Raw genomic sequence first — 24672 nt, 5'->3', positions numbered from 1 at the left:
TTGTGTGAGTAATGCCCTGTCTCAGCAACTTCCAGTTGTTCACATTGCTAATTTACAGATTTATGGTGAGGAATTTGGGATTGAGTTGGAAACTCAGATGTCTGCAGAAAAAGTAAAAAGGTTTTGTTGTGGGACAATAACTTGCTCTGACAAGTTTCATTTGTGTTTGTTTGTGAGTTAGGGAGTCTGTTGTATTTTATTGAGCTAGAGTGGGATGGGAAGGTGGATAGTAGGCTTGATAGAAAATGAGGAATTTACAATATGGCATGTCATACTAAAATCTTGATGGAAATCCAAGAAGATTGTTTGGTGGGGTTAGTGAATAGAAAGTGTCATCTAGATGCACTCAGAATCTTATTGAAAATTCTGGAAACGTATTGAAGGCCGGTTAACTCAAAGTCTTGTGTACGCGTCATAACAACACTGTCTCCTGATAACCCTAATGTTACATTTTGAGAGTTCTTTAGACTTTCTGTATATTTCCAGAGTAGCACATACTGTTATTTTGTTAAGCTGGAACATTTTATTGAAATAAAAAGCATTATTTCCCTTGTACAGATGCCTGCTGGTTATTTTTCAAATGTTATTTATTTTCTTTTTGTTACAGAAATGCTGTAGTTGTTGCCTGCTGGGAAAAAATGCACAAATTCAAGGACAGAGCTGTGAACAGAACCTTTTGCTGGGATACCAGTGTGGTCAAGTTTTCAGAGCGTGCTGTACAAAGGGTCAAGAGGTGACTGAGAGTGAGGACAAGGGTGCAGGACACGAAGAAGGTAATCCATTGCAGACTCCCACACGATGTTAAGAAATGATATAAATTTAAATACATCTCCTGCGTGCTTTTGTACACCTACTGTTTAAAAGGATTTGTAGTGACTGTCATGAGATGTGGGGAAAAGCCAATGGTCCTCTGAAAGGGGTATCTCAAGATTGCTCAAGGATGCTATTTCCATAACTCATATCATACTACAGTTACCACCTGTTGCTATAGCGCCGGGACACCTCTTTGAGGGTAGCTGTTCGCGCTCTACAAATGGCAATATTATTATTACAGTTGTTAATCTCTCCCTAGAATCACTCCTGCTTAACACACAACTGCTCTCCCACGAGTAAAGCAGCAGCGTCATCCTTACCTTCTAACTGTTATTCCATAGACCTGCAGCCAGAACAATATTTTTAGGGGGACATGGCCCTCAGCTATGATCATACATTAAAGCTGTGAACTTTAGGTGTATTCGTTTCCAAATAGTTGTAGGGAAAAAGGTGCAGTATAAAAGGGTTTAAAGCTTTTTGATGTTTTGTTTTATTATTGGTGTCACTGTTTGTACACTAAATACTGACGCTCTGAATATTGAGGCAGAAGACTATTGAGGACAGAATATCGAAAGAAAAGTGCTTTTAGGGAAGTATAGATTCCTAATTCCACACCTATATATATAGTTTCAACCTCTCTCCATACTCTGACTCTTGGAGAAGGACTGCACTCTAAACAAGGCTTCAACTTCAATTTTATTAGTGCAAGTGCATGGAACACAGCGTGCCTCCCCAATGCGTTTCTGTAACAATTAACCTTGATCACGGGTGCTATCGCCAAATAGGACCAACAGGTGAATTTTTATATCCTGTGATGACTCTCCACTTGCACTAATAAAATTGAAGTTGAAGCCTTGTTTGGAGTGCAGTCTTTCTCCGAGAGTTGGAGTATGGCGATAGGATGAAATATTGGCGGCTTGCCCAAAGCAGTACAGGAACTGCAACACTATGCAAAAATGAGCTGCATAAACCGCCCATGTGGATCATGGGCAGAGATCGCTCTCACAGATTTCTGCGTTCTTGGGGGCCCGTTCAGCTTTTCGAAAGGCTGAGGCTACGGGAGAACAGGCGTTCTTTGTTTATTTGTAACACAGCGATCCATTGAGGATTTAATTGAACTATTCATACCACAATGCATTGCTCATTTGAGGAACTCATTGGAGGATATACAAACTTACCTGTTGGTCTGATTTGCTGATGGTACCAATGATCAAGGTTAATTGTTACTAGAACGCTTCTGGGAGACACGCTGTGTTGCGTGCACTTGCACTAATAAAATTTAAGTTGAAACCTTCTTTGGCAATACAGAGAGGTTGAAATTTATATATATATATATATATTACCTACTGGCGGTCGCCAGTAGGTAGTTATAGTTAGGACCACGTTTCCATAGGAAAACCTCAACATTCTATTTTGAATAACTTTGGCGCCGGTCGACGAATCCTCGCGAATTTCTCAAAATAGGTGGGGCGCTACGCTCCGCTCCTACCCTGAAAGTCTCGGGGGGATTCGTCAAGCGGGGGCTGAGATAAAAGGGGGGTCCCAAAACGCGTTTTTCCCATGCATTTTTCCATAGGACCTTTAGAACGAGCTACAGCCCGAACGGCTGAACAGAATTACTAGAAATTTGGCAGAGAGGTAGTCCCTAGGTCAAGGAAGTGCCTTTTGTAGGTTTGGTGTAAATCTGTTCAGTAGATTCTGAGAAAATAGCCTTTAAATCAATATATATATCTGAGCCCGCTTACGGTACGCTTACCGTACGCTTACGGTAAGCGTACGGTGGCGTGCGCGAGCGCGATTCTGATTGGCTCTTAGATCTTAGTAAACATTCGAATCGGCAGAAACCAGGAAGCGGCGTCCGCCATTTTGTCTACCGCACTGAGTGTTATGTATCAAACATGATGGCCAAAAACATGTTACGGGGATGTTTTGACAACTCCCTCTCACATAGTCATGTTGAGGGAGTCCCCAAACATCCCCCAAGAGCAAAAACGGCATTATTTTTTTTTCGGCAATTTCGCGGGGTACGCTTACCGTACGCTTACCGTAAGCGTACGGTAAAAAAATAAAAATAAAAAAAACACTATCCACACTTTCTCCACCCCTTGTGCAAATGGTGGCCGAAGGCCACCATTTGTGCATGGCTTATCAGAGTACAGAAAATTTTCCCAAAAAATTTCAACAGATTACCTATCACAAGGAAGCGCATAATATGTCCTCCATGTGCGCACGGTGCGCGAAGCGCATCGTGCGTACATGGCCCATCTAGCGTAACGTGGGCACGGCACTAACTGCGTAAAGCGCACCGCGTGCTCACTGTGCGCGCACGGTGCGCGAAGCGCACCGTGCGCGCACGGAACGAACTGCGTTAAGTGGGCGCGCACGCCACGAATGGCGTAAAGTCACTTAGCATTTAAAAAACCGTACAAATTCACTGAAAAAACCATAGGTTTCACACACGTTATAGTTAGGAATTAGCATTTAAAAAACCTTGCAAATTCACTGAAAAAACCATAGGTTTCACACATGTTATAGTTAGCGGAAATTTTACTGATAAAAAACCAATGAAATTGCCCCGTTATAGTTAGTGCTGGCAACTATAACTCACGCGACCGCAATCTTCTGCTGATGACATATGTGTCTTTATGAAAAAAAAATATTTGTAATATATGTATAGCTAAAAATGTATGGAAGAAGACATGGGCAAATAAGTGTCTAAATACAGTATTAGCATCAGCAGAGGATGCTATTTCATTGGTTTTTTATCAGTAAAATTTCCGCTAACTATAACGTGTGAAACCTATGGTTTTTTCAGTGAATATATATATATATATATATATATATTCAAACCACCTCCAACTTCACTGCAGAAATCTGACTCCGACACTCAGGTGAGCTTCACCATTTAGCTTTGGTTTATTTTCTCAGCTTGACGCGTTTCGGCACACTTGCCTTTTTCACACTGGGAAGTCAATGAAAAAACACCACTTTTAAACACACAACGAAGGTCACATGGTTATTTTGTAAAATGGATATAGAGAACAGACTACGCAAATGAAACATCATCATTAGCATTGCTCAGACCGGCTCATAAATCCATTAGTTGAAATCACTAATGAGTTCATATATATAATATTTAAAATTCCATATTACATATGTTAAAACTCAGTAAAAAATGTAAGACATGATTCATTTGGGAAAAAATTATTTTTGTTGTGACATAACTAAATTAACACTATGTCTTCAAAAAATATATAATTCCCACAAATAATTGCTGTTTCCTAATAAACTCTCGGGATAACAAGCATTTTCAAATATCAATCGCGATATACTATGGATCATCTTATCTATTCATCATAGAGTCGGTCACACTGTCCATTTGCAAAGGAGTGTCGGGCAAGTGCCCACATATTAAGTCATATCCAATCCATGATTCTGTTAATAAATAAAAACAGATTACAATTTAGTATGAGTCATTATTAATAAAGTGCAAGTGCATTACAGTACATCTGATTTGTAGTGCAACATTGTTAATTTCTGTGCAAAATAGCATTTACAGTGCAAGATTTTTACATTAAAAAAAATCTAAAAATTACCTGAATTACAAAAGTTACAACAGTTATAAAATGTATCTATGGATTTTCTGAATAAGTTGTGCAAAAGTGCTTTAGTGCCTTTACTGTATTGTATTTACTGTATTGTATATAAGTATATTCATTATCACAAACTAACTCCACGGACCTGTATAGGACATAAATGAATACATCATGCTACTAGTGCAAAAGTCAATATGTTCCCACAATTCCGTATTGTTATAGGCACATAGCACTATCACTTTGATCAATAGTTAAACCATACCGTATTTTCATCAGATGACTCAATATGACACTTTTATTTATCATGTTGTTACAGACTTATTATTCAAATGAAGTGCAGCTGTTCTGTGACCTTCTTGTTGTTGCTAGGTGTTCACTAGTTGGTGTTAAATTAAAACAATTTAAAATTCAGGTAATGAAATGGAACATTGACATAATACTCATATTAAATGTACATGTAAGTCCTCCTCAATATTTAAACCATCCTCAATATATATATATGTATCTCCCCACGCTCCCAGAAATAATCACCAGCACTCACTCTCGGGGGGGTGAATCCTCGTCCAGATTTAATGGCACAGTTCAAACAACAAACGCGTTTCAGCGGTACGCATTCTTCAGTGTTGACGGCCGCCGCGCATCAACCTCATCATATATACGTCATTACAAATGGCTAATTGAGCGTCAGGCAGGAAGTCATTGAAACGCCAGGCCATCCGGCTCACAATGCGTCTGGTAACCATGGAAATCACAGTGCACAGAGATTCATTACACATAAGCGAGACAATGAAACAATGTTGCATATCTCTGCACATTGCACGCATTGCATTCATGAACTTACACTATCGCATCATACTCACAGAATTGTGCCCTGAATGGGCTATCTGCTCCTGCTTTCCGCAATATTCTCAGAATTGTGCCCTGAATGGGTCATGCGCCTATGTGCTTACTCATGTTTGGAGTGGATTCCTCACATGTTCGTAGGATATTCTCAGCTGAACTCGTACTGCATTCTTTTCCACCCTATTGCTCCCTAAACCCTCATCAGCCAAAAGTGCTATACATATTTAAAAGTGGACCCCCAATTCCTCCCCCATGTGCAGTCCTGTCGGTACCTTAGTTGCCATGTCAAGAATATAGCGCGATTCTAATCTCCGCAGGCGCTTTTCTCTATCTCCTCCACTTGGATCACGAGCCACGTGGTCAATGCAGAAGTATCTCACTTGCTTTCTATTGCTGTTGTGGTGTAAACTGGAAGTGTCTTGCGACCGGGTAACTCATGTCATTATTCTGGATGGCTCTCTATGTTCTAAGACACAAATTTTCGCTGGATGAATGGTACTGCCCACATACCTTAAGCCGTAAGGGCATACCAGACAATAAACTACATATGCTGTATTGCAGTTCATAAATTTGGAAATGCGTATCGGGTCTTTAAGACCTTGAATCGTATACATTGTGACTTTGTTACAATTAGCACACAGTGCAAGGGTAAAATCCTGTGATTCCTTGCAGTCCTCTCTGGAATGGTGGTAGATAGCTAGTTACTAGATGGTCTTTGATTGAACGTGTTTTTCTAAAGGTTAGTGAGGGGTATGTCGGTAGGTCTCGACCTATGACATCTGACTTTAATATACTCCAGTTGGCCTGTAGTATTCTCCTAACCTTATTGTCCACACTGCAAAAATTAGTCTTCTTAGGGAAATCCTTCAGTAGGTCTGATCGGGACTTCTCCTCTGTTCTATTCCATGCCTCATTCAGGATTCCCTTCTTATACCCTCTCACTTTAAATCTCTTGATGCTTTTAAGAGCATCCTGTCTGTAGTCAACTTCCCTAGTACCGTTGCGCTTAATTCACAGTAGTTCCCCATAAGGGATGCTGTTCTTTAGATTGGCTGGGTGACTGCTCCTAGCTTGTAGCACCGAATTTCCAGCTGCAGGCTTTCTGAATAGCGCTGTCTGAATTTTACCATCTTCCACCTAGATTCTCAGGTCCAAATAGGTCACCACTGTCAAGCTACTATCGCTAGTAAATTGAAGTTTAAGGTCATTACTGTTAAGATACTGAATATATTGGGTTGCTGAATCCCTAGTGCCGCGCCAGATCAGGAAGAGATCGTCAATATAACGTCTCCAACTGATGGTGTTCTCTACCCAATGGTCGCAGGTATCTGCCCATGCGGCCTGCCTCTCCCACCAGCCAACGAAGAGGTTCGAATAACTGGGGGCGAAGCAGGCTCCCATGGCAGTGCTGCGTCTTTATCTGAAGATCTGGTCCTGAAAAATGAATGTTATTATGCAAGCAGAAATACAGAAATTCAATAAGCATTTCGCTGTGTTCAAGAAATTTCAAAGGGCTGTTTCTCAGGAAATATCTAATAGCAGCAATCCCATCATCATGTGCTATGCTAGTGTATAAACTAGCTATGTCTAAAGTTACCATTTGGAAGTCAGGTTCCCATAAAGTACCTTCAATATGTCTCAAAAAGTCCTTTGTATCCCTGTTATACGAGGGTAGTTCAAGTACAAAGGGAGACAGGTAGTGATCAATGAATTTCGAAAATGTTTCAAGGAGGCCACCAATCGATGAAATTATTGGGCTTCCTGGTGGATTCAAAGGGTTTTTGTGGACTTTCTGTTGATGGTAAAATGTTGGAAGCCTAGGATGAGGTGTTAATAGGAAGTTGTACTCCTCTATCGAAAGCATTCCTGTAGTTCGCCATTTCAAAATCAATTGTTCATATTGAATTATACTGTCCGTGTACTCCATGGCTGTGATCAGTAGATAATTGTCTCGATTGTTCAGTTGGAGGAGAGCTTCATTACAGTAATTAGTTCGGGTTTGCATGACCACATTGCCACCCTTATCTGAGGGTTTAATCACGGCAGCTGCATCCGATTTTAAGTCCTTGAGTGCCTTCCTCTGGTCTTGGGTGAGGTTCCATTCCCTCATAGTTGGATCTTCCACCTTCTCTCTCAGTTTGAGAAGGTCCTGGTTCACTTTTTCGCAGAAGACGTCAATGGTATCTACTGGGGTCTGTGGGTACAATCTGGAGGTAGGTCTAAAGGGACTCGGTGATCGCTCCTGTTTGATCCCAAAATTGACCACTTGTTCAGCCTCTTCTTGGGCTGTTGCATCCCTTAGTCTCCCTTCATTCCCTAGCTCTTCCAAGACTGCAAGCGTTTCAAGATCTTGCCCGCTTAAAATGTCAGTTCCTGTGGGCTGTGTTGTATGGATGTCTGTTCTGGACTCTATGCCCCTCATTTTGAAAAATGTGAATGGTTTTATCTTCCTCACAAATTTTTTGGACCATCTGGTCACCCTGCTGACCCGCGAGGGATGGTGGCCCCAGTCCCCGCACCCCGTTGGGGCAGGGACAGGAGGAGGAAGCCCCCGTGCCGGAGGGCACGTGGTGGAGGTGGCCTCCCGCAGACCCACGTTACCCCCTTCTGCATCCCTCCCGCCGGCCCGGCGGCAGAGGGAATCACCCCTGGGTGTGGTGGAGGAGGGCATCCGTGGGCACCCACGCATGGAGAGACAAAAGCTTGGCTCAGAGGATGACTTTCAATAGATCGCAGCGAGGTAGCTGCTCTGCTACTTACGAAACCCTGACCCAGAATCAGGTCGTCTACGAATGATTTAGCACCGGGTGCCCCACGAACATGCGGTGCACTAAGGGTGATGGAGGTGAGACACTCAAATGACTTGAGTGTTGCTTTTGGTCACTGAGGGTGCAGGGTCAGGTTTTTTGGGAAAATGTATAGCTCCCCCTCTTGCCGTTTGTGTGTGGATTATTTGATGAAAGTTGTAGCCTGCTGGGATGAAGAGTTCTATGATGGGGTAAATTAGTTTCTGTGATGAAGAGTGCAATTGAGTTGTGTCCTATAATAGTTCAGGTATGTCAAGACTGTAGGCCTGTTGATGAGCATGAATTTTATTGTTTGTGCTTTGGAGGAGTATGTGTGCAAATGAGTGCCATGTGGATAAGGTTGTTGATTTTGTATGAGCGGACAGGTGCTTGAACTTCTGTGGTCTAGCTGCGAGTGTTGGCATGTGGAGTTCTGTGGTCTTTGTAGGGCACAATCTTGGCTCTTGACTAAAGGACCTTCTTCACCCCAAATGACCTAAACAGATGACGCCCTTATCTTCGTCTACACATAGCTAAGAGTGAAAGTCCTCGAGGGTGAAACAGAACAGCTGCTGAAAAGACCAAAAAGAGGCAGACGCAAAAAACACTCCCAGGTAACGCCAAAAAAACACACAGTGTAGCCAAATCAAAACACTCTGAAACCTAGCTTCACAAGACTGCCTCTGCGCTGAAACACACATCGACTGAAGCAAAGTCTAAGTAAAAATAATTCTACAGCTCCCTCACAAGGACACCGTGGAGGACGCACCTCTGAGAAACATTTGATGTCAAAGGGTGATCGAGACAGAGGAAAAGGCCACCAATCACGCTCGAGGCCAAAGAAAAGGCGCTCAAAGTTGAGCAAAAAAGGGATACTATTAGGCTGAAATGCCAGTGATACTCAATAAAAAAAGGGATTTTGATAAATCCTTTTTACATTTTTGAAACCCTTCAAAGCATCTGGAATACAGGACATGAGAGGAGAAAGAGTAAGGTGAATTTGAACCACCGCCCATGCCCAAGCCTCAGGAAGAGTCACAGGAGGTGTTCTTTGAGGAAGAGGCCCTATACAGACAAGAGATGTTCCACAACGTAGAAAGTATTAATGAACAGTGCCGGGACCTCAACACCAATCCACTGGAAGAGGGAGGCAAGAGGTCTGTGGGCAAGTATGGGGTGAAACTGTCGGAGAAAAGAGCTCAGGCATGTTTCCTGCTGGATGCCCTTCTACGTTCACAAAGCAGAAGCCAGTTCTTCCCTATGCTGCCCAGCATTTTGGATTATGGAAGGCAGATATTCTGGAAACTGTCAGGAATCCAGAAAGTTGCAAACTAGTCACTCTGCAAGTGGAGAAATAACATACAACCACTCGTGAAAGGACCATGTATTCATCAGGAGCCATTCGGAGGCAGATTACATGCTAATTGCTACTGCCAGAAAAAAAAACCTTACCCACAGAAAATTAGCCACTTCCTGATAAGGAGAGCAAAAGAGTAGAAATTGTGTTGTGGCTACAGAATGGAGAATTGCAGATTCATAAGCCCTTCTGAACTGCTACATGCACCAACAATGGTAAGAAATCCGGTAACCAATGAAACCCCTCCCCAACCAGTAGCAAACGAGAGCTGCCTATCTGACAGAGGAGGGGAAAACCATTGTAAACACCTGCTGGAAGTCAGTACTGAATGCTGCAGATACAGCAAGTAGCCAGCTGCCCACAGAGACAATCTTTAGAAGGCACGTATGACTATGGGCGTTGGCCTTCAAGCAAGAGCTACAGGCCAAAATAATCAATTCCCATTTCACTGGAGACACCTATTAGGGATGTACGGGACGAGACACTCCAGCAAATATAGAATAATGAGACAGCAAAGGCCATGGAGGCACTACAGTTCTGTGGCCAGCCACATGGTGTTTGACTCCCATGAGGTCCATCAGGGAGGGGAAGCTTCCTGATTTTCTACACCACAGTCTTCGTACCAGCTGATAGGATCACAGCAACCAAAACCACTACAGTGACAGTTCTCTACAACCCAGTGACTATCCTTCCGGGGCAGAGAAAGAGGAAACAACCAACCCTCCTGAGAAGGGGGCTCCTCAACAAGTGACTTAACACTGCAACAGTCCCGCTAGGGGGTAATATATGGGGGTTCTTCCAGGACTGGAGGGACATAACCTCAGACAAATGGATACTCAACATCATCCAACATGGTTACCATATAGAATTCTTTAAAAATCCCCTCAGCATAGAATTGAAGGGAAAGTCCCATACAAAAGACCAACTGTTCTGTCTACAGCAGGAAGAAGAGGAACTCCGGCGAAAACAAGAAATAAACCACCTACAAAGATCAAACAGCCAATCTACTCGGTGCGCCCTGGTTCCAAAACCGGACAGGTTGCTCTATTCTGGATCTTCGCTTCCTAAACAAGTTCATAAAAACACAAAGGATCAAGATGACAACATTACAGTAAGTCATTTCGTGACTGTGGAGAAAGGACTATTTGGCAACAATAAACCTGAAAGACACCTACCTGCACGCACCCCTGAACAACAAGCACAAGAGACTCCTTCTCTGTTTTGTGATTCCCGCACACTATCAATTCCAGGTGTTCCCATTTGGCATAAAATCAGCACCCAGGGTGTTGAAAAAATGATTGGCTGCTATAGCAGCACATCTGAGAAGGCAGCAGATACACCTATATCCATACCTAGACAACTGATTGAATTAAGATAGAATTAAAACCGCTTGAGTTTGAAATCAGCACAAAGCCAAGAAGGACATCAGAAAAGTTCCCAAAGCGAGGAAAAGAATTTAAAGATGACCATGCACAGAGGCTTTTGGGGCTCACATCTGACATCATAAGGGCATGAAGATACTACCAAATGGGGACAGAATACTCCTTTTTTTGTTTTTTGTTGTTTTTTTATGTTGTCCTCATACATGCCACCAAATTATGTTTGCTCTAGATGAGAACTCTCCGTGCCTTTCACACAAACAAGCTCGATTTCCGCCCCCGGGGTCTGCGTGCTGCAAACAGGGTTCACCCAGAGGTAGGCTGTCTCCTTGTCCAACTCCCGTTCCCTTCGATAAACCATAGTAAGTACTAGGGAGGACCGGACCACAAACCTCTGGCATAATCATTGGACCGATATTATTATTTCTTCACCCAGGCCACTAGTGCGGACCAGATCATATTGGAACTCGCTTCGTCACAGGCCATGTCTGACTGACTAATCATCATGATGTTTTTTAAACAGTCCGCAAATCTGGGTGGGGCCTCTGACTTCCATTCTCTACAGATTTCTCTCCTGGCTATAACTATCACATAAAACACAAATTGTGAAGCGTCGTTCATCCCATACCCCGGTGGAAGACCAAAAAAAACCAGTCTAGGACAACATATGATCGGTGTTGATAGAACCTCCTCTAAAAAGCTACATATAGCCATCCAATAGCTAGAAATCTTTGGGCAGTCCATAAACATATGTTGATCGTCTGCTGCTGGATGTTTACACCTGGGGCAATGATAATTATCTGACGCTACCCTGGATAGTTTAGCCGGTGTCCAATAAACCCTATAGGCTGTAAACAGATGGTTCCTCCTCAGATTAGCAGGTTTAATTACTCTCTGAGACATTGATAATGCATCCGTCCAAATTTTCTGTACCTCCTTCATGCTCCCTATTAAATCGTTGCCCCAAAGTTTCCCTACCTCGGAATCTAAGCAATCCTTCACCCCAATAAGTATCTTGTACCAGAAGGAGACCTCACATTTCCAGCCTCCCCCCCTGCAAATGGAATCTAAGATCGGGATGTCCGCTGCAGACCCCCATGATTGTCTTGCCAACCACGCAGACAGTTGGTAAAACTTAAATCTGGTTAGGGACCTGTTGGTTACATTTACAAGGGACTCCCAGTCCATAAGCCTAGAGTCAAGACATAGGTCGCCCCATGTTTTAATCCCTGCTACTTTAAGTGGCTGAGACAATGGATCTAAAAGACATTCGGGAGTGCCAGGGGAGTCCCAGATCGGAGCATATATGTTATAATAAGGTATCCCCAATGCTTTCCGAATGTATCCCCAATTTTTAAGCGCCGCCTGTAGGATCGTAAGGCGGACCTTTTTAAAGAATTTTTGGTCCCCAAATTTGAAGAGGGAAAAACTCCAAACCCTGTGGCTGGTCATGTAACATTGCCTGGAAAAAGCGGCCCTGTGAAGAAAAGTCCAACTTATTGGCCAATATTCTGAAATTTTTAAAATGAAAGGCTTGGCAATATACAAATAAGTCGGGTAAGGCCAAGCCACCTACATTCAATCCTCTCCTCAGTTTCTTCCAGGCAATCCTAGGTGATTTTGTGGCCCATATAAACGGTCCAATCTTCCCTTGAAAGCTAGCGATATCTTTAGAATTAAATGATAGAGGGATAGAATTAAAAAGAAAAGTTATTTTGGGGAGGATAGTCATTTTAACAAGATTTACTCTCCCGTAGATATTGAGTGGAAGGCTTCCCCATCTTGACTTTAACTTACATGCTTCCTTCACAACTCTCTGCCAACTAGTTTTTGGGATATCAGCCAATTTTTGGGTTAGATGTATTCCGAGATATCGAATTTTTTGTTTAGCCCCCTCTATAGGGATTCAATTGTTCCAGCCCATTATGTCTGTTTTCTCCTTATTGATTTTATATCCAGATACTCTTCCAAATTCCTCCGCCAATTCAAAGAGCCGCAGGATTGCCTCTACATGGTTAGTGTACAAGAGGAGGCCGTCCGCATACAGGGCAGTTTTAAGCGCTAACTCTCCAATTTTAAAGGGTGCGATTGTACTATCCCTTCTATGTGTACAGACAAAAGGCTCTATATAAACGTCGAACAATAAAGGGGACAGGGGGCATCCCTGCATAGTACCTCTAGAAATGTTAAACCATTCTGATAGGCCACTATTCACTAAAACCTTTGCTCGAGGGTTCCGATATAAGGATTCAACGGCTTCGATAAAAATCGAAGGGAAGCCGAACCTCATCATGGTAGCCCAGAGATGCCCCCACCTGATCAAACGCTTTGGCTGCGTCGATTGCTATGATAGCAAGAGGCAGCCCCCTCTCCTCTGCATAATCTATTGCCCCTATTACCTGAAACGTAAGTTTTGCAGCGTGAATCTTTCTGGATTCACTATGCTGTGCATTATTCCGCGATCTTGTGGTTGGGTCCGGATTCGTAGTCTTTTCTTTGTTTTTTTTTTTTTTTTTTTTTGTAGCCCAGGTGGGCGTCGACGACCACCATTTGGTGCACCTCCCGTGACGTCGTCGTGCTTCCTGCGGAAGTCCCACCTTTGGGGCGCCATCTTCAGATTCTTTTTTCCGCCGTTGGGTCTGGATCGTCATCGGGAAGCTCCAGAATTACACTCGAAGGAAGAAGAAAGAAAAGCGAGTTTCGTCGATAAATACTAGAGGATATCACAGGAAAGGAAGAGTTTTCATCAGGAGCGCGAAGAAAGGAGGTTCAGCGCCCTTTTTCTTCGACGACCTTGGAGAATGCGCACTCAGAGGCCCTGAGCGCAATGGACAAGACGCCATTCAAGTTCTGCCCAAACTGCCACCACAAATTCGCGCAGAAGGACCAGCATCCGGTCTGCAACCTCTGCCTACCGGTCGAACACCAGAGTAAGGACTGCAACGCCTGCTCAGCCTTCGCGCCGAAGACGCTCAGTGTGAGAGATCGACAGAGAAGAGCCAACACCAGCATGGATGGCAAGGGTAAGGCCCCGTCGCTCTACGATCTGGGCCTCTCCACGGACGACGAGGACAACGTCGCCGAGACAGCCGAAAACTTCACGGTCGTAGAGACCGACAAGAAAAAAGAACACGAGGTAAGAGAATCGTCGAGCGCAAAACAGAAAGTGCCTCGAAAACACGAGGGTGACTCGAGAAAATCAGAGTCTAAGTCCACGAAGGGAGCCCCGGCGCCGAAAACTTCGACGACCAAAGGGGGAACCATGGACAAGAGGCCGAGCGGATCCTTAGAAAAGGACTCCCTGGTGCCGAAAGACGCCGAAAAGCAAGGGTCGTCGAAGACAACCCAGGAAACGGGCCGATCGACACTGAAAGAACGGTCGACGTCGACGCAAGTTTCATCGAAAAGACCCGCGGTCGACGCCGAAAGCATCTCCGAGATGGAGAAAAAGAAGAGGCGGCTCGAGGCCGAAATGGAGAACATCCTTCAAAGGAAGAAGGAGTTCGACGCCAAGATGAAGGAATTCCAAGATTCCAACGGTTTCATCGGCGGACGTCGTCGAGGTCGAGGACGAATTCGACACCGAAGGACTAACAAGGGATCTCGAAGAGGAAGAAGAGCCCTATTATGATGGTGAAGCTGAGGAAGAAGACCAACAGTCGTTCTACGACTCGGCGCCATCTACCAGCCACGACATCGAATGGCAGGATCTCGACACCGAAAACCCGGAGGAGCCCGTGGACACGTACCCTTCGAGGCCTTCGCCACCCGACGACATCGGGGTGTACAATATGGTGGTCAGGAGCACAGCAACAGCCTTCGGCGTCAAACTCGACGAGGAGAAGCCGAAAGCCGATTTTCTCCTCGAGACCCTGCTCCCCATCCAGACAAGGAGCCAGTTCCTCCCCATGCTACAAAGTGTGATGAATCAGGGGAGAGAAGCCTTCAAGGAACCAGCGACCTGCCGGTCGATCACGCCCAGGACAGAGAAGAAATATAAGCACTCTTCCCTGGACCCTCCTTACATCAAGGGTAGCGTGACCGCCGACTCCATCATAGCTTCCACGGCCAGGAGAAGGGCCAACGTACCAGCAACTTCGGGCCCACCACCTGATAAGGAGAGCAGGAGGATAGACCTCACAGGAAGAAAGGTCGAGAGGAACGCCGCAATGCACTGGCGCATGGCGAATTCCAATGCACTCCTCAATAGACACCAGTACCAGCACTGGGACGAGATGGGGGAGCTAGTAAAGCCCCTCCCCGAAGAATACCACCAGAGAGCCTCACACCTGATAGACGAAGGCAAGAACATCGCCAACTCCTGTATAAAGATGTCAAGAATTCCTGTCATGCGAGGGGAGGAAAACGGTAACCAGCGAAAATGGACTACATCTCCCAGGATGCTTAGCGGTTGAGAGGTTATGTAAACAGGAGAGCTGTTACATAACTCAAGGAAAACACGCCCTTATGTAAACAGGAGAGCTGTTACATAACTCAAGGAAAACACGCCCTTATGTAAACAGGAGAGCTGTTACATAACTCAAGGAAAACACGCCCTATAAAGGGAGGAACCGGGAGGTACAACGCTGTCGGATATTGTGTTTACACCGACGTACCTGCTTAGTGAAGAGCAGTGTTCCGGAGTGGTGCTCCAGTAAGGCAAGAACGGAGGTAGGTCGAGTCGTTACTCCCTGGGCCGTGTCTTGCCCCATCGTCACCTGTGAAGGACCCGGAAGCTCTACCGGATAACCATTGAGCTTCGCTTTTTGACTCGGCTGAGTCAAAGCGCAGTGGCGCTTTTGCTGGTTGGAGTCGTAACTCCCAGCCCGACCAGAGATACAGGGACTGCCAGCTGTAACGCACACCAGGAGGTGTGTCCACGGGATCGATCGAGCGGCTGCTCTCGGTTCAGTCTTCTTTGCTTGTGATTGGGGTATCGGTGACGCATCACCAGGAGGTGACTCCGCGTACCGGTGCAGTCTGAGGAAGAGGTTGAGCGGCTGCTCCCTTCAGGTAGAGACCCCGGCTGGGTGTTTCCCTGACTCCTCGATTCACCCCAACACTCTTCGTGCCCCTCATAGCCTACCGATTGGCATTGTCGGCCATTTCATTTCTGCCCTCTGTTGGCATACGCCGGGATTGGCGTATATGCAGAGGACGGTTAGGACCATCCGTGCTGTGGGCTGGTAACGTACTTAGCCTGGAGGATTCCAGTGACTATAACCTTTGTTTATTCCTTGTATTATTTTTGCCTTCATTAAATAACTAAACCTTCACAAGTGGTTGCGTTCTCATTATCGTGTCTGTTAAACGATCCTGAGACGTTCAGGGCGTTACAAAATATCCGACCGTAATAACACTAACTGTCTCCCGGTCGATAACAGACATGGCAACACTTGATGATGTGCTGGCTGCTTTAGCGACCGTGCAAATTGAATTGGCTGCCTCCAGGCAAGAAACAGCCGATGTAAAAGCCAGACTGGATGCTATCCAATTGGACCCGCTCATGCCCAGCACCTCCCTCACGAACCAGACCCCTGCGGTAGTAGTGGAAATGCCGGTAGCCGTCCCCTTGGCAACACCAGAGAGGTACAGTGGGGATCCTAACACAGTGCAGGTATTCCTCACACAAGTGGCGCTACATTTATCGTGCAAACCAAGGGCGTTCCCCCACGAGTCAGGCTCGTGTGGCTTTCCTTATATCCTATTTGGCTGGAAACGCGGCACAATGGGCCGTACCTCTGGTGAGCAGGGACGACCCCATCTTATGTGATTGGGGTGCTTTTCGCGAGGAATTCCTGAAGGTCTTCGACAGAAGGGCTGACTCGTACACGGCGGACCGCGAAATGCTTGAGTTGAGACAGGGATCCAACGACCTGGTGCAGTATCTCAACGCGTTCCGAAGGCTGGTTGCGGAAACCAAGTGGCCTGTTGCTAAACAGACGGCGCTCTTCCATCACGGGCTGTGCGATGAGCTCAAGGACGCCGTGGCTCATATTGACCCACAACCCAAGACATGTGAGGGCCTTATCAACCTGGTATTACGGCTGGAACACAGGCTAAGTGAAAGAAAGGGGGATCATGGGAGAAAAGGAAAATCCCTTCCATCCTATGTGACAGTGGGAAGTCCTGAAACTGCCACCGCATCCAAGGGAGAACCCATGGACATCGGCGCAATACGAGCGAGCCTCACAGCCACGGAGAAAGAGTCACGCCGTAAACAAGGATTGTGCCTATATTGTGGCAAAAAAGGCCACTACGTACGTGAATGCCCTGCCAAACCGAAGACGTCACGTTATCGGGCCAACCGGTCGGTAACAGCCGTGGTGGACGTACCGGCGGAAAACTAGAGGACTCCCAGACCAAAGAAGGGGCATCTCGGAGTCACTCATCCATCCCTTCACTTTCCAACTCGGTCACTAAGGGACAATGACACCTGTTTCTCACGGTGCACGTGGGAGTGCATGACCAGTGGATACCCGTAGTGGCCATGGTGGATTCAGGGGCCACTGGCATGTTTATGGACCACAACGAGGCATGCAGGCTAGGGCTAGTGCTTCTTCCCAAAGCTGTACCCGAAGACGTCTATGCTGTAGACGGAAGGCGATTGGTGACGGGGCCCATCGGGCAGCACACGGGGGTCCTTCCGATGAGATGTGGGAGGAACCATTTGGAACAAATCGATTTTAACATCATCCGAGCGCCCCAATATGGCGTCATATTGGGATTGCCGTGGCTACAGAAACACAACCCCTCTGTGGATTGTCCAACACATCGCATCGAACTGACGTCACCGTCTTGCATCCTGCATTGTGGAATAAGAACGGAATCCCTTGACGCAGATGAGAGCGGGAGTCAGACGGTGGCTACAGCGGCAGAAAAAGATGTGGCTCTCCCCCAGGCTTATCACAGTTTTGAGGATGTATTTGATGAGGTGAAGGCGGAAGTGCTACCACCACATAGACAGTTTGACTGCCAGATCGACCTGGTGCCAGGGGCCAGCGTTCCCAGCGGCAGGCTGTATGCCCTGACGGAGCCTGAAAACGTGCATCTCCGGGGGTACCTGGATAAACTCCTCAAGCTAGGATTCATCCGCCCGTCCAAGTCTCCGGCCGCCTCGCCACTCTTCTTCATCCCGAAGGCTAATGGGGAGCTGAGAGCCTGTGTGGACTTTAGGGCATTGAATGCGATAACCGTAAAGAATCGGTACCCCTTGCCTCTCATCAGTGTACTTCTGGAACAGGTCAAGAAAGCTCGTATCTACACCAAGTTGGATTTGAAAGGGGCATACCATCTGGTGCGCATGAGGGACGGAGACGAGTGGAAGACCGCCTTTAAGACCAGGTTCGGCCTTTTTGAGTACCTCGTCATGCCGTTCGGTCTGTGCAACGCCCCGGCAGCCTTTCAGTACTTTTTGAATGAGGTATTCAGAGAGGAGTTGGATATCTACGTGGTCGTATATATCGACGACATCCTCATATATTCGTCTAGTGTGGAGGAGCACGTACACCACGTCAAAGCTGTGCTCCAAAAGCTGAGGGAAAACATGCTGTTTTGTAAACTCAGCAAGTGTGACTTCCACGTCACATCCGTGGAATTCCTCGGAGTGATGCTGAGTCCAGAGGGACAGGAGATGGCAGAACGAAAGATCAAGGCGGTGAAAGAATGGCCGGTGCCCCAAAGCGTGAAGGACGTCCAAAGTTTCATTGGCTTCGCCAACTTTTACAGGCGGTTTATAGATGGATTTTCAGGATTGGTGGCCCCAATCACACAGCTACTGAGGAAGTCCAAGGAGTTTGTCTGGTCCCCTGAAGCGAACACAGCCTTTGAGGCCCTGAAAAGCGCCTTTGGTAAGGCGCCGGTGTTGGCTCACCCCGATCCGGATCTCCCCTACGTGGTGGAAGCGGACGCATCGGATGTGGCGCTGGGGGCTATCTTGTCCCAACGCAACCACGACACAGGGGTGCTTCATCCCGTTGCGTACATGTCCCGCAAACTCAACGACGCCGAACGCAACTACCATATTGCGGAGAAGGAGCTTCTCGCAATCAAGGACGCCTTCACCGAATGGAGGCATTGGTTGATGGGGGCAAGACATGTGGTATCGGTGTACACGGACCATCGGAACCTACAGTTCATGACGGCCACAAGACACCTTTCTCCCAGACAGCTGCGGTGGATGATCTTCTTTGCGGGGTTCAACTTCCGCATCACATATCGGCCGGGGACGGAAAACCGGAAGGCGGACGCCCTGTCCCGTCAATCTGCAGTTAAGGAACCATTGCCTGCGACCGAGCATTCCATCATTTCCCCGAGGATGGTATTGGGGGTTATCCAACCGGATACTTTCCTGAGGGGAATAAAGAGAGGGATCAGGTCATTCGCATGGCGGAGGTGGCTCCTCAGTCACAGAGAATGGCAGCTGAAGGACGGGATACCCCTGAAGGGCAGGTGCCTATTGATACCCACGCCTAGGCTAAGGAAACAAGCATTCATCTGGTGCCATGACTCTCCATGCGCAGGTCATTTGGGCTTTGAAAAAACGGTGGCTAGCATGGGACGGCATTTCTGGTGGCCAACCATGAGAGTGGATGTCAGGAGGTGGGGACAGGAGTGTCCTACGTGTGCTACCATGAAGGCCGACCATGGCCTTACAAGGGCTCTTACATCCACTTCCGACCCCGGATAGACCATGGGATAGCATATCACTGGACTTCGTGGTGGGCCTACCGGTAGACCAGGGGATGACGGCAATACTGGTGGTGGTGGATTACTTGACTAAAATGGGGCACTTCATCCCCTGCAAGAGAGTCCCTACGGCCGGGGAATTGGCGTCACTACTCCTAAAGAATGTGGTACGACTGCATGGATTACCTGGGGTGATCGTGTCGGACCGGGAGTCGCAGTTTACTGCGCAATTCTGGAAGACTTGGTGCACTGCGCTGCATGTTAAGACCGCCCTGTCCACCAGCTACCACCCTCAAACGGACGGCCAAACCGAGCGCCTGAACCAAACGCTCAAACAGTACCTGCGATGTTTTGTGGACCAGGGCAGGGAAGAATGGGTCGACTTGCTATGGGTTGCAGAGATAGCCTATAACAACGCCACTCACAGCTCCACACAGTCATCTCCGTTCTATAGCAACTATGGCCAACATCCCAGGTTCTTGCCATTTCTACATCCGTTCAGAGAGGACAGGATTCCCGCCACAGCGGACAGGGTGGCACACATAAAAGACACGTTGATGCGCTCAAGGGCTGTCCTAATAGAGGCCAAGAGAAGATACAAGGCTGCGGTAGACAGGAAGAGAAGGCCCGGGCCACTGTACCGCACTGGAGACTACGTCTGGATATCCACAAGAAACATGAGGTTTCGAAAGAACAGTGTGTTCCATCCCAAGTACATGGGCCCCTATCGAATTACCAAGTGTATGGGTCCCGTGAACGTGAAGGTGTGCTTGCCCCAGTCATTGCGGATACACCCTGTCTTTCATGTATCATTGCTCAAACCAGCACCCTCCAAGCCGTCTGGGACACCTAGGCCGGTATGCGTGGAGTCGGAGGTGGAGTATGAAGTGTCGGGCATACGGGCGTCCAAATGGCGCAGGGGGAAGCTGTGGTACCTGGTTGCGTGGAAAGGCTATGGCCCGGAGGAGCAGTCATGGGAACCGGCTGAAGGGGTTCATGCTCCGCGCTTGGTCTCCTTGTTCCATCGGCGTTTTCCTGCCAGCGCTGGACCCGTGGGGAGCCGCTGAGAGGGAGGATGTACTGTCAAGAATTCCTGTCATGCGAGGGGAGGAAAACGGTAACCAGCGAAAACGGACTACATCTCCCAGGATGCTTAGCGGTTGAGAGGTTATGTAAACAGGAGAGCTGTTACATAACTCAAGGAAAACACGCCCTTATGTAAACAGGAGAGCTGTTACATAACTCAAGGAAAACACGCCCTTATGTAAACAGGAGAGCTGTTACATAACTCAAGGAAAACACGCCCTTATGTAAACAGGAGAGCTGTTACATAACTCAAGGAAAACACGCCCTATAAAGGGAGGAACCGGGAGGTACAACGCTGTCGGATATTGTGTGTACACCGACGTACCTGCTTAGTGAAGAGCAGTGTTCCGGAGTGGTGCTCCAGTAAGGCAAGAACGGAGGTAGGTCGAGTCGTTACTCCCTGGGCCGTGTCTTGCCCCATCGTCACCTGTGAAGGACCCGGAAGCTCTACCGGATAACCATTGAGCTTCGCTTTTTGACTCGGCTGAGTCAAAGCGCAGTGGCGCTTTTGCTGGTTGGAGTCGTAACTCCCAGCCCGACCAGAGATACAGGGACTGCCAGCTGTAACGCACACCAGGAGGTGTTTGCCGCGTTACAGACTCGGAAGTCCACAGGATCGATCGAGCGGCTGCTCTCGGTTCAGTCTTCTTTGCTTGTGATTGGGGTATCGGTGACGCATCACCAGGAGGTGACTCCGCGTCCCGGTGCAGTCTGAGGAAGAGGTTGAGCGGCTGCTCCCTTCAGGTAGAGACCCCGGCTGGGTGTTTCCCTGACTCCTCGATTCACCCCAACACTCTTCGTGCCCCTCATAGCCTACCGATTGGCATTGTCGGCCATTTCATTTCTGCCCTCTGTTGGCATACGCCGGGATCGGCGTATATGCAGAGGACGGTTAGGACCATCCGTGCTGTGGGCTGGTAACGTACTTAGCCTGGAGGATTCCAGTGACTATAACCTTTGTTTATTCCTTGTATTATTTTTGCCTTCATTAAAATAACTAAACCTTCACAAGTGGTTGCGTTCTCATTATCGTGTCTGTTAAACGATCCTGAGACGTTCAGGGCGTTACAAAAGACGTCGTTGGACGGGGCAGAGACTTCAGCAAGACTCATGGCCATAGGGGTCACCGAGAGAAGGCATGCATGGCTAAGAATCTCGGGATTCAAACCGGAGGTGCAGAACAACATCCTTGGCACCCCCTTCAACGGAGAGACACTGTTTGGAGCAACAGTGGACGAGAAGCTCATCCAGCTGAAAAAAGAAAACGAAACGGCGAGGTCCATGGGGGCCCTACAGCTGAGGGGAATGAGGCGAGGCAATCCCTCGAGGAGACCCTACGGTAGGGGAGGAAGCCAGCAGGGGCCGTCGCACCAGACGTTCCAGCAGGGTCAGCAGGGCGAAAGTCACGGACAAGGTCAGCAGAAGCAAAACTGGCAGTACCAACCTCGGGGCCAGTCCTTTCGCGGGAGAGAGAACGGACGTGGCCAAAGGAGGAGAGGGGGCGAACAGCCCTCATCAAAGGGACTCAGCACGCAAGAGGACGCCTACCCTCGTCATGCCCCCAAGGGTGAGGCGCAAAAAAGTAACATCAGGGGGAAGAGAATATTCAAAAGCCTACGAGCATACAACACCAGTAGGCGGAAGACTGAGGTTCTACCTTCAGGAGTGGCGGCGTATAACCACAGACAAGTGGATACGGAACATCATGCAGTACGGATACTGCGTAGAGTTGGAGAAAAGACCTCCAAACAGGAAACCAAAGGGAAGACAGAGATCGGCCCAAGAACTGGCACTACTCAGAGAAGAAACACGGAAACTTCTAGAAAAGAGAGCCATAGAGGCAGTGCCGTTCAGAGAACGCAACAAAGGGGTCTACTCAAACTACTTTGTGGTCCCGAAAGTAGACGGAAACCTCAGACCCATCCTGGACCTGCGTTACCTAAACAAGTTCATCAGAACGCAGAAGTTCAAAATGACTTCGCTGCAGGAGGTACTGCCCCAAATAAGAGACGGGGACTTCATGGTCACCGTGGACCTCAAGGATGCCTACCTTCACATCCCAATAAACAGAAGACACAAGGGCCTTCTAAGATTCAACATCGAACAGGAACACTACCAGTTCACAACCCTGGCCTTCGGATTAAAATCGGCACCAAGGGTCTTTACAAAATGCCTGTCGGCGGTCGCGGCCCACCTACGAAGACAGGGAATCCATGTCTACCCCTACTTAGACGACTGGCTGGTCAAGACAAACTCACGCGAGAAGTGCGAGAGGCACGCAAAACGCGTAACAGACACCCTCACGAATCTGGGGTTCTCGATCCACTGGGGCAAGTCATCGCTGGAACCGGAACAGGTGAAGATTTTCCTGGGGGCGAAAATCAACTCCCTCAACAGTACAGTAGTGCCCAGCGACAGGAGGACAGATGCACTACTGAAGGAGACGCGGCTCTACCAGAAGGGGCGAGCTCTGACAGTGAGGGCTCTGAGCAAGATGATGGGGATGATGGCGTCGTGTATCCAGCTGGTGCCGAATGTACGCCTGCACATGAGACCATTCCAGGAATGGCTACAACAGCAATGGTCACAAGCAAACGGAAGTTGGTAGGATCTAGTGGTTGTTACGCACGCAGTGCAGGAGGAGATAACTTGGTGGAACAGAAACAACATGACAGCAGGGAGAAGCCTGACACCACCAATCCCAACAGTGACCATTACCACGGACGCATCGCAAAAGGGATGGGGAGCGCACATGGACAAACTCAGAGTGAGGGGTCTGTGGGCTCCAGCAGATGCGGTTTGCCATATCAACTACCTCGAGTTGAAAACAATCCTGCTAGCCCTGAAGGCATTCCAGAGGCACCTGTACAACCAGAGGGTGTTGGTTCAAACAGACAACACCACGGCAATGTTCTACATCAACAAACAAGGGGGGACACAGTCGTTCCCTCTCTCCTCTCTAGCTCAGGAGATTTGGAGATGGGCCATACCTCTCAGGATAGATCTACTGGCAATTCACCTACCGGGGAAGGACAATGTGGAGGCAGACTGGCTAAGCAGGCAGACCTCGGCATCGCACGAGTGGGAGCTCAATGGCCAGGAAACGGAGAAACTCTTCCGGAGATGGGGAACTCTCACAATAGACCTATTTGCAACACGCCACAATGCAAAATGCCAAAGCTTTGCGTCCAGGCAACCAGATCAGCAATCCCAGGGAAATGCCCTATGGATAAGCTGGTCGAGGACATTTGCCTCCGCCTTTCCACCGATACCCCTGTTGCACAGAGTGCTCGACAAGTGCAGAACCAGCAACATGACTCTGATCCTAGTGGCTCCGCAGTGGGCGAGGCAGACATGGTTCTCACAAATTCAAGAAATGGCACAAGGCAATCCATACAGGTTCGAGAGGAGGAAGGACCTGCTCTCAATGCAAAACGGAGAGGTCCTGCACCCAGAGACAGAGACCCTCAACCTGGCGGCATGGCTCCTGAAGACCTAGAGTTCGCACACCTAAGATTGCCTCCGAGCACTATGCGAGTGCTACGGGAGACAAGGAAACCAACTACACGAAAATGCTACAGCGCAAAATGGAAGAGATTCACTGTGTGGTGCAGGAAAAAGGGCCTGCAAAACAGAATGACAAGAGACTCAACAGTACTGAGGTACCTCACACACCTTCTAAAGAGTAACCTCTGCTCGAGCTCCCTAAGGGTACACCTAGCGGCAATCGTGGCCTACACCAGAGGTGAAAAGGGTGGAAGTTTCTTCACCTCACAGGTGGTGAAGAGATTCATGGAAGGAGCCAAAAGGATGGCCCCCCCGAAAAGGTTGCCGCCGCCGGCATGGAATCTGAACGTGGTTCTGACGGAGCTCATGAAGGCACCGTTTGAACCCATTCACAAGGCCACGCTGCAGATGTTGACGATAAAAACGGCCTTTCTGGTGGCCATAACCTCACTACGCAGGGTGAGCGAGCTTCAAGCATTAACACTACAGGAACCCTACATTCAGATTCACAAGGACAGAATAGTCCTGAGAACAGACCCACACTTCATGCCCAAGGTGGTGTCGGCGTTCCACATGAATCAGAGTATTCAGATACCAAGTTTCTTCCAAAACCCGAC

The 24672-nt window shown here is 47.8% G+C and overlaps 1 protein-coding gene across 2 annotated transcripts in view; it reads left to right on the top strand.

The window, feature by feature from the left end:
- FBLN1 (fibulin 1) overlaps positions 1–24672 on the top strand; it is an 852642-nt gene that overhangs the window by 225650 nt on the left and 602320 nt on the right. For both annotated transcript variants that reach the window (XM_085652428.1, XM_085652429.1), the window contains exon 4: positions 608–773. In XM_085652428.1, the coding sequence (XP_085508554.1) occupies positions 608–773 (166 nt within the window). The remainder of the gene's footprint in view (positions 1–607; positions 774–24672) is intronic.

Source organism: Triturus cristatus, chromosome 4_1, assembly GCF_964204655.1.
Source record: "Triturus cristatus chromosome 4_1, aTriCri1.1, whole genome shotgun sequence".
Taxonomy (NCBI): domain Eukaryota; kingdom Metazoa; phylum Chordata; class Amphibia; order Caudata; family Salamandridae; genus Triturus; species Triturus cristatus.
Note: the sequence above shows the minus strand (reverse complement) of the source record. Positions and strands in the feature narration are given on the sequence as shown.